The 13,013-nt window shown below is 36.8% G+C and overlaps 2 protein-coding genes across 2 annotated transcripts; both read right to left on the minus strand.

Annotated features, from left to right (window-relative positions):
• On the minus strand, positions 3,235–4,274 carry LOC109842533 (plant UBX domain-containing protein 4-like). The gene is made up of 3 exons (XM_020411399.1): positions 4,188–4,274; positions 3,583–3,616; positions 3,235–3,494 (listed from the first exon to the last, which is right to left on the minus strand). Exons 1-3 carry the CDS (start codon positions 4,272–4,274, stop codon positions 3,235–3,237), a joined length of 381 nt encoding a protein of 126 aa, XP_020266988.1.
• Positions 4,489–12,169, minus strand: LOC109841057 (plant UBX domain-containing protein 4-like). The gene is made up of 4 exons (XM_020409921.1): positions 11,905–12,169; positions 6,099–6,384; positions 5,212–5,307; positions 4,489–5,126 (listed from the first exon to the last, which is right to left on the minus strand). The coding sequence occupies exons 1-4, from the start codon at positions 12,060–12,062 to the stop codon at positions 4,749–4,751; spliced, it is 918 nt and encodes a 305-aa protein (XP_020265510.1). The 5' UTR covers positions 12,063–12,169; the 3' UTR covers positions 4,489–4,748.

The following is a 13,013-nucleotide window of genomic DNA, read 5'->3' on the forward strand; positions in this document are numbered from 1 at the left end:
ATAAGTTGACGTATGGGTTCCACAAGTCAACTTATAAACAGTCAAAAACATGCACAAACGCGCACGACCCCCCTTAAGTCGACTTATGCTTTCAAAAGTCGACTCAGCAGAAACTTTTTGATAACTGGAGTGGGTTTCGTAAGTCGTCTCATGCAAACCTTAAGTCGACTTATGCAAACCTTAAGTCGACTTATGAACTGAAAACTGCACGCTTCGATTTCGCGCTCCGTCGTTTCGCTTTAACCTGACGCTTCTATTCTCAAGCTACCATGAGAATCGTCTATCCTCAAGCTCTTATGAGGATCGTTAAGCTCCCGAAGCAAAGAAGAAGATGCACCCGTATCATATTTATACTTCGATCTTATCATTTTATATTCTAGTCTCTTGTAACGCATAACTTGATGATTATTTAATTACATTATTTTAAATCTTATTCTCGTTCATGGTTTAGAATGTTCTAAAAATAAGAAAAAGATGAATATTTAATTATTGTGAACGAATATTTAATTCCGATTCATAATTTACAATCCTCCAGAAATAAGAGAAGAAACAAATTAAGTAAATGAGAAAAGATATTTCACGTGCAAAATTAACAATATGCTCCTTAGAGCATCTCCAACAGCTTCCCCATTTCTCACTTTTGGAGAATTTAGTTAGGTTTTTGGCCCAACAGATTTCCCATCTCATTCCTCAAAATAGGGATGAAGGAGAAAAAATGGGGAAGCTTCCCCAAATCTGCAGCATTCTCCAAAATTTTGGAGAAAAAATAGATTCTTCAAAATGTGAAAGCTGTTGGAGTTGGTGTAAAAATTAGTTGGAAAATATGACTTTTGCTTCCCCATATTGGAGAAAATTTTGGAAAAGCTGTTAGAGATGCTCTTACGATTCTACCATGATGAGAAGTGTCATTCAATCTATCTGATACTCTCAATAAGATTTTAACATAAAAGTAAGATTAAATATTGATCAGTATCCCATTTTTCACGATAGAGTAAATAGTGAGGGTCCGGTTGCATTTTCATCAGATCAAAACATTTGGGCATGACATTGATTGATGGGAGTGTAGAGTGTCTTAAAATTTGAACCCTTCCTCGACAAAATTAATTCTTCTCCTTTGTATCTACTCCCATGGTCCGTGAGACAGCGATCTTAATATCTACGCATATATTCTCTTGACATGGGAAATTGAAGACGTGTGGAATTCATTATACATGTTGTTGATGTTGAAATTTGACTGCACTACCTTCAAGAGTCCTTCACCTGTTTGGCACTTTAAGATGCGTTGGCAAAAGAGCTCGAGAAATCCAGGGGGGTGAAAAAAAAAACACTTTGACCTGTTGAGTATTAAATTAAATCCCAAAGACATATGCAAGATTCCTCCACAAATAAAGCTACTTTTGTTAAGTGTGCGGAGACATAAAGTTGATTAATATTGAACTTCAGGTGTACTCCTCACCCGAGAGAGCAAATCTTAGAGAAGAAATATGCAATTTCATCTTATAAAGATTGGTTTCCTCCCACAAGTGTGACAAGGACACTTATTTGAGTTGAATATTAAATTTCAGGTCTCCTACTCTCTCCTAAGCGCAAATCTTAAAGATAAATGCTAGATTTATAAAAAGGTAGGTGTTGTATAACACGTTAATTAAATTTCCAAATTCAAACTACAAAGCTGTGTTTGACGTTAATTAAATTTTAAGAGCTAGAATTTGATCGGAACTTGGCTCAAATTATGCAAGAGAAAAAAAATTAATTTTTAGACCTTGTTTATATCCACTAAAACTAAGTTTTCTCGGGCTGCAAAACACACCACTGAAAATGGGAGCAAAGGAACAGAGGTTTATTGGGCTTCGTCCCTCGAAATGAGGTTTGTAGTTTTGAAGTTCAGATCACGGCCTGAGAAAATCATGTCTGACGGAATTCTCCGCACTCCTTAGACCGGATGTTCAAACAATCATTAGAGGTATTGAAATCATACGTGCGTAAATAGAGGTTTCAATTTAAATTTAATATAAGCAGACAATTAAGTTTGAAGGATAACATTCGCCGAGTCCATATACAAGTACTTTAATATATATAATATATATATATATATATAATATATATATATATATATATATATATATATATATAATATATATATATATATATATATATAATATATATATAGAGAGAAAACTGTGTCAACTTAAGTGACGTCCACTAAGTTTCTTAGTCATTGATATCACTTGATTGAGCCGTACATTATGGATGATCGCTCCGTTGAACTTGATCTACATATTCTAATACCCCAAAACACCAAATTTGGTGTGAATCTCGTCATGGTTTGACCCTCCGTCGAGCCATGTAAAAGTTCTATTCATTCGAAACCGTTAAAATTATAGCGAAGTGGATGAAGGGTCAAACCATGACGGATTCACCCCAAATTTGGTGTGTTGGGTTTTAAATATGTAGATCAAGTTCAACGGAGCGGATCATCCACAATGTAGCTCAATCAAGTGATCATCAATGACTAAGAAAACTTAGTGGACGTCCACTTAAGTTGACATAAGTTTTCCTCTATATATATATATATATATATATATATATATATATATATATATATTAATGGGTATCCTTGTCATAGGAGATGACAGATTTCCTCCTTGACGCCTATTGTGGCACAAACCCCACCATCCTCATAAAGTAGGAGGGAGAGTGCGAGTTGATGCGAGATTTGTGCCTACTTTACGAGGATGGTTAGGGATTGTGCCACATAAACGACAAAGAGCTGAAATCTCCTCCTATGACAATGATACCCATTAATCTCTATATATAACTGCCAAAAATACAAAAAAAATCAGTCAAGTAAAGCTAGTATTGTGTTATCTTTGTGGATTCCCTTGCGTAAAGATACAAAGAGGGTATACAAACCAAAGGATAAAACTTAAAAGACATCAAAAGATAGCCGTCATATAATCCAACCAGCCTCTACACGGTCCAGCGTCAACAGAATTTAATAGCAGCAGAAGATCATCAAAGACGCACGCGGAGGGCGAACAATAAATATTGGTGTTCAGAAAACACTACGCTAAAGTTAACTGCAAGATCATGTTTGAATTCGAAAGCGCTGTATTTCACTAATATATACTAGATATGAGCTGCCATCTCAGTTTATAAAAGATGAGTTACTAAGAGATAAAAGTGGTTGTATTTAAAATCCTTACAAATTGTCCTCACTCTGCACACAAACAGTTAGAGTTTTTGAATCACCACCGAATTGGTAAGGCCAGCTTGCTCGATAGTCTGGGTAGCATCAGTAAGCTTCTTGGGTGGAAACCCAACAGTCCCTGCAACGTATAAGAAGGCGGAGCTGCTCTTCACTGCTTGCTGCATGTTGTCAATAAAGGCCCTTATATCCCCAACAGTATGGTCAGTATTAAAGCGTGCAACTGTTCTCGAACCAATCAGCCAAATCTTCAGTTGTATTGAAGTAGTCGGCCTAGAATCGTCCGCTAACCACAGGAGCAGCAGCAGCTACAGTATCAGGCTCTTGTTAATGAGCTCGGTAAAAGAAGATTCGCCGCCGAGAGTTCTTCCTACTCCTTGAAATGGACTCAGATGCCTCACTGGGTTCCTGCCAATAAAGAATGCAAGTTAAAGGTGAGCACAAGGTATAAAGAGACGTAACAGAAATGGCGAATTATTGATTAGAGACATACAGGGCAGTTTTCTTCTCTCCTTATCAGGTTAACGTGCACTGTGGACCTCCTGTCTTCTGGCTCCAGTTCCTTAGGCACTCTTGCTTTTTAGATGCTCTACAAAAATCAGATATTAATCAGGACTTTAGGTTTGTCTAACTTTCATTCCGTTTCAAAGTGAGAACAATGGGCTGTGGTGATAACTTTATTGAGGATAAGGAAAGTAATCTTGCCAGTATTATCTAATGGAAACAAAAACATCATATGCAAATGCACTCCTCAACTCATGTGAATGTGGTCCCCCATTTGAATGAGTAGAGGGGATTGTGCCACCTCACTACCAAGTACAAAATTTGTGTTTGGTACCAAGCATACACATATTTCTCTCTCTCTCTCTCTCTATATATATATATATAGAGAGAGAGAGAGATATATATATATATATATATTAATGGGTATCCTTGTCATAGGATGAGATTTCCTCCTTGACGCCTATGTGGCACAAACCCCACCATCCTCATAAAGTAGGAGGGAGAGTGCGAGTTGATGGAGATTTGTGCCTACTTTACGAGGATGGTAGGGATTGTGCCACATAAACGACAAAGAGTGAAATCTCCTCCTATGACAATGATACCCATTAATCTCTATATATATACTGCCAAAATACAAAAAAAATCAGTCAAGTAAAGCTAGTATTGTGTTATCTTTGTGGATTCCCTTGGTAAAGATACAAAGAGGGTATACAAACCAGAAGGATAAAACTTAAAAGACATCAAAGATAGCAGCCTCATATAATCCAACCAGCCTCTACACGGTCCCAACGTCAACAGAATTTAATAGCAGCAGAAGATCATCAAAGACGCACGAGGGTCGAACAATAAATATTGGTGTTCAGAAAACACTACGCTAAAGTTAACTGCAGATCATGTTTGAATTCGAAAGCGCTGTATTTCACTAATATATACTAGATATGAGCTGCCATCTCAGTTTATAAAATGAGTTACTAAGAGATAAAAGTGGTTGTATTTAAAATCCTTACAAATTGTCCTCACTCTGCACACAAACAGCTTAGAGTTTTTGAATCACCACCGAATTGGTAAGGCCAGCTTGCTCGATAGTCTGGGTAGCATCAGTAAGCTTCTTGGGTGGAAACCCAACAGTCTGCAACGTATAAGAAGGCGGAGCTGCTCTTCCACTGCTTGCTGCATGGTTGTCAATAAAGGCCCTTATATCCCCAACAGTATGGTCAGTATTAAAGCGTGCAACTGTTCTCGAACCATCAGCCAATCTCAGTTGTATTGAAGTAGTCGGCCTAGAATCGTCCGCTACCACAGGAGCAGCAGCAGCTACAGTATCAGGCTCTTGGTTAATAGGCTCGGTAAAAGAAGATTCGCCGCCGAGAGTTCTTCCTACTCCTTGAAATGGACTCAGATGCCTCACTGGTTCCTGCAATAAAGAATGCAAGTTAAAGGTGAGCACAAGGTATAAAGAGACGTAACAGGAAATGGCGAATTATTGATTAGAGACATACAGGGCAGTTTTCTTCTCTCCTTATCAGGTTAACGTGCACTGTGGACCTCCTGTCTTCTGGCTCCAGTTCCTTAGGGCACTCTTGCTTTTTGATGCTCTACAAAAATCAGATATTAATCAGGACTTTAGGTTTGTCTAACTTTCATTCGTTTCAAAGTGAGAACAATGGGCTGTGGTGATAACTTTATTGAGGATAAGGAAAGTAATCTTGCATATATTATCTAATGGAAACAAAAACATATGCCGACGTAGTTTGCAACCGAGTTCCAAGACCCGTAGAAGCATGACTTGACTTAAGGTGCATTTGTATAAGGTTATGATCAGTCTGAACAGTATTATTCATGTAAATATCCAAACGGCAAACAAAGATAAATGCTCATAGAATCTAGAAAATAAAAAACATGCATAAGGTCAGTATGGTATGTATAATTACTAGCAAATGAGTGATACACAACTCATGCTGAGCTCCATGACAAATAGCTTCCTTTACCTTCTTAATAAACAAACAGATGAAAATGTTTGGTTTCTGAAAATTCTATGTGCAGAATATGCAGGACCAAGGAATTGCAAAACACACAGTTCTCTTCCAGGCCATATTTGGCAATGCGACAAGTTCACAGAGTGTAACCAGGATTGTCTCAGCAAACAGATTTTGGACAAGGGAAAAAAATAAGTTCACAGGTAGGGCCATCAAAAAACCAATTTTCCTCTCTTAGACCGCAGTATAGTCCACCCAGTGAAGTAGAAGTTGAACTTCAACTTGGTAGGTAATAATGAAACAAAACTGCCCAATTTGTAAGTCCTAATTGTTCATTTCATTCGTAGAGCAATATATGGTCATCTCAACAAAAGACGACATATCAGAAAGTACAAGTGTATGAGAAATACCTCTAAAAATGATTCATTTGCAGGATCGTCAAACCTTCTCAATGGTCCATCACCAACAGTAAACCCATTCCTCCAAAAATATATATTATGGATAACATTGTCAGGTGGTTGAGGAGCTGCAGGTACTGTTTCACCTGAGAGAAGTCTACCAGTCCCAGTAAAACTTCTTGAGCTTGAAGATGTATGAGGCTCAAAAGGTCCCTGCATAGCTCCCATTTGCCTAGCTCTATCAAATAGTGCATCAACATTATTTCCCCCCTTGGTAGGATCTTGAACAAGCATTCCACTGCATGACAAGTACAGTATTAGCAACCACTCCATCAAAAATAAAAGAAAAGTAGTAGTTTTGATTAATAGGATTGAAAAACAACGATCGGAAGACAATTAATTGTGCAAGGAACAAGCATTTCCACTGCATGACAAGCATCAAAAAAAAAAAAAAAGCAGCAGTTTTGATTCATAGGAGAAGTACTTGAAAAAACAACAGATCAGAAGACAACTGATGTGCAAGAAACATTTGATACTCAAAAGTTGTAGCCAACAATTTGCAAAAGAGTTTTGGATGAGTTTTCTTGTTGTTTGAGAAGCTAAAATTACCAAATACTTGTTGCCTGAGATATTTACATCTGTCCAAAAGAGTTAAGCAGATTGCATAAGATAAACCAATTTGATATGGTGAACCTACAAAATGAATAAGGGTACTGAAGCACTCAGCAAAAAAAGTTTACCCCAGTGTCGCAGCCATATATCATATGCATATGCCTACTGCTTTTTGGATACTGGATACATAGTCAAATTCACTGCCTACTGCTTTTTGGATACATAGTCAAATTAGTGAATACTTTTTAATAGCTCCCTCTAGCACATTCTGAAAATTTGCAAAATCAAGCATCCATTTCTGAATAAAGATGTCAATAAATTACTGCATGAATGATGAGAAACCACACTTCGTAGATGCATACATGCATTTTACTAGCATTGTCATAAATATTGATAATTGTTTCAGGTAGAATATTTATAAATTAGAATAATTTTTTTTAATGCCTAGCTACAAATCTTTCATAGGGTATTTTAGTGCATCTATATCCCTATTCTGAAATTCTACGACACGCCAGAGCAGCAAACACATGCATCTCTGGTCCCAATTTCTAAAAAAAGAACCTAATTAGCCTTGAGATGCAACCGAACAAGGCAGCCCACTTCAAGCATACCAAATACTCATAAAAGTTTAGCACGTGCACCCTTTCTCTCCCCAAACAACCTATTTTTCATTGAACCACATGCATAGAAGGACCAAGCATCAGAAGCTGAAAAGATGATACTATCTTATGTTGACAATGATTGTTCTAGAATGCAGAATGAACAAAAAGTTGGTGAAACTCCCAGCAACCATTTCAACTTTTCACGAATTATTGAATTAATCAAGCAATTAAACAATACAAGAACACACCTTTTCATAGTAGAAGCAATACTAAGTTAGTAGATAAGTAATTTAAGCAACATTAAAAAAAAAACTCGGTCAGTGTTAACAGAAGACACTGATTGCTCCAAAAATTTTCTTGCATACTTCACGAAGTTTCAATTTGAGTAATTAGATAACCATAGTTTTTGCAAGCATCAAGTATGTAGGATCAGCATATAGTATTATGGAAGCATAATAGTCAATAAACCTGCAAGAGGTTAATTATCTCAAAGTGAAGGCCTTTAACAGAATATAGTTCCATCCAAGGTTTGAGAAATCAGTTTTAGTTGAGCTCCTCATCAACATTTAGTCTAATCAAATTTGATCAGTCACAGGAGCTCTGGACCATGCTTACGTTTTCAATATTAATTTTTTCTCAAAGATATAAATATATTAACTCAAAACATGAAACTAACTATTGAATTACTCTTGAGAAGGCATTAGAAGATTATTAAATTACATAACATAATCTTTGGACTTGTGGCTGCAGTATTGGTTCGTTCTATTATCATCATAATTGTATCGATAAGCAAAAATAACATTTTATACATCACATCCAAACTTTTGAAAGTAAGACCTATTCATAGAGCCACATGTGAGTTAAATGATTCGAAACTTTGAAGGAGACTTACCTTTTTCACATATAAAAAATGGTCGATCCAGAGCTCTAGTTGTGTTCCCACTCTATGGAATGAAGATATGAATTTGTGATTCCAGGTTATAATCGGTCTAAAATTTTTTAAGTCCGAACATTTAACTTACAGGTTGAAAATATGACTTTGTGACTCAAGTAAAGTTTATAATCAGTCCAGTTTAGACTTTTAAATGCAATCATAACTTGGACCAGTAGAACTTATGGTTAAAAATCAATGTTGTCAATGCGCGAGGCTCAATGCGGGGCGCAAAGTATCTTTACACGCGCGTGCGCAAGGTGCAATGCGGAGTGCGCGCCCGAGTGATGCAAGGTGCATACAGCACACATAATTTTTCTAGATAAATAATCAACCATAACTTGGATCCGTACAACTTATGACGACAAATCAATGTTGTCAATGCGCGGGGCGCAATGCGGGGCGCAAAGTATCTTAACGCGCATGTACGCAAGGTGCAATGCGGGGTGCACGCTCGAGTGATGCCAGATGCACACCGCACACATAATATTTCTAGATAGATAATCAAGTACGAAAGAACATGTTTATGAATTCACATAAAAAATATATCAGGATAAATAATATCTTACTACAAAATCATAATATGAGGTCTAATTTCTAATGCTAACACCCAACGTAATAGCAAAGTTCATAAATTTTCAAATCAAATATCAAATCAAGACTAATATCCAAGCAAAGAAATTAGTTATGGTCATCAATTGAAGGTTACTAAAAATGCCTAATGGCTTTATTTTGCTTTTTGAGATATGGATTATCAAGTACAAAGACTCGATTAAAACATTAACAAACAAAAATATGTGAGGGTATGTACCATATGCACCATATATGGGTATGTACCATATGCACCATATATGGGTATGTACCATATGCACCCTACATAAAGTCAAGATGTATGCGAGACGCAAAAGACACTATTGCATCAGACGCGGGGCGGATGAAGGTATGTGTTATATGCATCCTGCACAAAGTCAAGATGTATGCAATGCGCAAAAGACGTCGTTGCGTCAGATGCGAGGCGAGATGCTTCGCCACCGCCCCGTATCGTAAGGCGTATGAGGTGCAGTGAGGCACACGTCTCTGAAAACACTGGCACAAATATATTCATTGTATCTCTATGAACAACAACAAGAAGCGACAATGGCTCTTCTACATGAAGGGAAGCATAGAATATACAAGCTGAAAAAGATAAGATCATTGGCTTTAGGTTAGATTCACCATTTCTCTGTACGGGTCTATCATTCCCAAAGGCGGATCTAGGTACCCACTTAGGGTGTTGTTGCACCCATAAAATTTACAAACTTGCAGTTAAAGCCTTCAAGTGATTGCGATCGACCTCCCATAAATTTTAACAAGTTGCACCCTGACCGTTAGCGTACCCATTTGCTTAGAAATTAGAAGCCCATTTAAATTTAAAATAATAAGATCGAATGGGCCCATACACTACAATAGTAAGACCAAATTTTAATACTAAAACCCCATTACCTATTATCCAAAACTCCCTCCCTCTTTCCTGGGATCATCATCCCAATTTCAAAGAGCAAAGATCGAAGCCATAACTCTATTCTCAATCTCCGCATAATCCCTTGCCGACCTGCGCACGCGCACCCACGTCAGGGTTGTCCTATCTCCTCCGCTACTTCAAACTTCTCTGATCCCCCTCCACCACTCCTCAACTTCTCGCCAAATATCAAATGAGTTGAAAATTTATTTTGGATTGTTTTTATAAAGACTTGACATTGTTTGCTTCGGTTATTAGTTAACACATTCACATATTTTCTTCTATTGGCATACTAAAAAAATTAAATACACCAAGAATCCAATTGAATAAGTTAATTCGTTTATCAAGTAGGTTTTTCAATTTTATTCAAAATTTTAAATACATTAAAGTGTAAAAGGAATATATGATTTAATGGATTATTTTATTACTCTGAGAATTTGAGTCATTTAAAAGTTAGTCATAGAAAGAAATTTTATGACAATATATAGTTAACGGGTTATATTTTATTTTAAGATAAATAGTTACTTGTCGTCCACCCTTAAGAAAATTTTTCTAGATACGCCACAAGTCATTCCCCTAAATATTCCTCCCAATAGCTCTGATGGGTTTTGACGGTTTTAAGCTACTGTCTTTGTGATAAGGATTTTTTGTAGTCTTTTGAGTAGTACCACAAGAATTTTCTGTTACTCCACTGTAGCCATCCAAGTTTAAAATTGTGCAACTTTTAAATAACGAAAACCAAGCTTTTTTGTTTGTTGCATATTGACTCCTCTCCAAAAGGGTAGCACATGACCGAAGCCTCCCTCTAGGTTTGGTGTCTCATCTTTGTAAGCCAAAACAGTGAATTAAAGAGCAAACGTTGATAAGCCAACTTTATGTCTGACTTCCAGAACTATTAACATATAAACCAATCCTAAAAGAATACTTAATTTACCACCATACATGGTATGATATACAGACTACCGAAAATTTATATCTACTAAAATTATAAAAGAAAAATAAATCAACACGTCAATCCTTAAGTTGTCCCTGCCCTCCAGCATATACTTATTTGAGAGTTGTGGTGACAGAATTGGTTCAATTATTACAATCTAGGGTTTAACTTTTTTTTTTGGGTTTGACAAGGGAACTTCCCCAAAATCCTTCAACCATGGGTATAAACCTGGGCATTGCTAAGGGTCAACCCCTAACGCACAACCTCGAGTGCTCTAGGAAATTAATCTCCTATAGGTGCTCCCCAAGAGAGTCGAACATGACACCTTGGTGTACTACTTATAAGCAGCTTATCAGCTCCGCTAGACCCTTTTGGGTAGGGTTTAACATTTTAGTCCTAACTATATATAATCAACCAAACCCTAATCAGATGACTTTCACTCAAGCCAACAAAGTAAAAAAACCCTACATTAAGTAATATTCCATTCCATTCTAGAAGTAGATCAAGCTACAAACATAGGTTATAGTATGACATCATTAAGAAACCTGAATCAAATGAACCTTACTTTTCCTCTCCTCCGATACAGTACCCCTACATGATAGTCGTAATGAAAGGATTAGTTCAATTATTACAATCTATGGTTTGAAACTTTAGTCCTAACTACATAGTCAACCAACCTCTAAATCAGGGACTGTCCTTCCAATACATCCACAACCCTAACAAAGCAATCAGTTAGACGCGTATCAAATACAATCCCAACAACATCATATTTCAAAAATAGCACATCCAAAATCTCTAGATTAAGTGGATTCTCACATCATATTAAGAATTACGAATCAAATGAAAAATCCCTAACTTTCCCACTTACAGTGCAATATCCTACTTGACAGCCATGAAGACAGGATTTATTAAATTATTACAATCTAGGGTTTGAAATTCTATAACTACAAATCAACCAAAAAAACTCAATCAGGTAATCTTGCTCGATCCATTCCTCACACCCTTGACAAAGCAATCAGTTAAACTCACCATGTACAATCCCAACCACATCGTATTTTCAAACTTTTCAAAACAAGGAATTGGTTCAAATTCAATTATCACGATCTAGGTTTTCAAATTCTAATCCTAGCTACATAATCAACCAAACCCTACATCAAGAAACTTCGCTCGATCGCATAGATGTCACATCCAAAAACCCTAGTCTTACGTTAGAGAACCCTGAATCAAGTGAAAAATCTCACCTTTTCTCTCCTCCAGTGTAGTACTCCTGCGGCCCATCAGAATCGCTATCGGATCCGGCGTCGGGTCGCCGGTTCAGATCCGCGAGCGTCCGTATACCACCGCGGCCGCTGCTGGATCCCGTCATCGCCTTCTTCTTCTTATCCTCTCTCGAACTCATCGCCGATGGATAAATCGAGGGATTCGGAAAAGAGAAAAGGAGGGATCTCCCCTTCTATCGCTACGAGCTCTTTGACGATTTTCTCGATGGACTCCTCTTTTACTGATGAACTTAGATCTCTTTGTAGTCTTTTATTTATTGGGTGGAAACTGGGCTAATGGGCCTAGATCCATTATGCTGGTTGCTGAGCCTTGTTTGGGCTTTAATTAAAGATTTAGAGAAATGGGCTTGATGATTCCTTTGTCAAAGAAATGAGTAAGAGATGATTTGTAGAGAAATAAATACGTTATTTTTGTGGTTTAATAGATACATATGAGCTTGATTTTATAAGCACGCAAATTTAGCACACATAAAAACCACACCAACCGCCACAATTACCGCGTTTAGCGTAGACGGGAATCCAACATCGGCTCCCCCCACCGGAAAGCGACAAGATTATGCCATGTGATCCGCTGGGATGCCTATGTTAACAAAATATTTAAAATAATAATATATTATAAGAAGGGTTTACCCATTAGTAGTACTAATGTGCACCTTGTGCAAGCACTACATTTTGAACTTGTATCCCTCTGAGTTTTAATACATTTGATTTAATTATTGTATGTTTAAAATTAGAAATTATATCTACGTCGCTATACTTAAAGAAAGGATCCAAGTTTTAATACATTTGATTTAGAAATCATATCTACTCCTCTATACTTAAAAGAAGAATCTAAATTTTAGTACATTAGATTTGTTTTACTATTTATGATACAGTAAAACACTGTAGCATAAATAGTAACTTTAATTGCGGAGGATCATATTTAATTTATTATTTATACTACAATATTTTACTATATTATAAACAGTACTTCAAGTGCAGAGAACCTCACGCCACAGTATTAAATAGAAAATTACTTTAGAATGAATAGTAATTCTTTGGATTCTCGTTTGAGTAAAAAGGAGTAGATT

The sequence above is a fragment of the Asparagus officinalis genome, chromosome 5 (genome assembly GCF_001876935.1).
Source record: "Asparagus officinalis chromosome 5, Aspof.V1, whole genome shotgun sequence".
Classification (NCBI taxonomy): domain Eukaryota; kingdom Viridiplantae; phylum Streptophyta; class Magnoliopsida; order Asparagales; family Asparagaceae; genus Asparagus; species Asparagus officinalis.

Bases quoted from the DNA above. Each gene is read 5' to 3' on its own strand.
- LOC109842533 (XM_020411399.1), bottom strand. From the start codon at position 4,274: ATGTGGCACAATCCCTACCATCCTCGTAAAGTAGGCACAAATCTCCAT. The intron at 3,617-4,187 runs GTTTGTGCCACA...CTTTATTGGCAG, and splicing joins TACTTTATGAGGATGGTGGG to GAACCCAGTGAGGCATCTGA. The intron at 3,495-3,582 runs GTAGGAAGAACT...TCCTGTGGTTAG, and splicing joins ATCTGAGTCCATTTCAAGGA to CGGACGATTCTAGGCCGACT.
- LOC109841057 (XM_020409921.1), bottom strand. From the start codon at position 12,062: ATGAGTTCGAGAGAGGATAAGAAGAAGAAGGCGATGACGGGATCCAGC. The intron at 5,308-6,098 runs GTATTTCTCATA...TGATTTTTGTAG, and splicing joins CAAATGAATCATTTTTAGAG to AGCATCAAAAAGCAAGAGTG. The intron at 5,127-5,211 runs GTATGTCTCTAA...TCTTTATTGCAG, and splicing joins GGAGAGAAGAAAACTGCCCT to GAACCAGTGAGGCATCTGAG.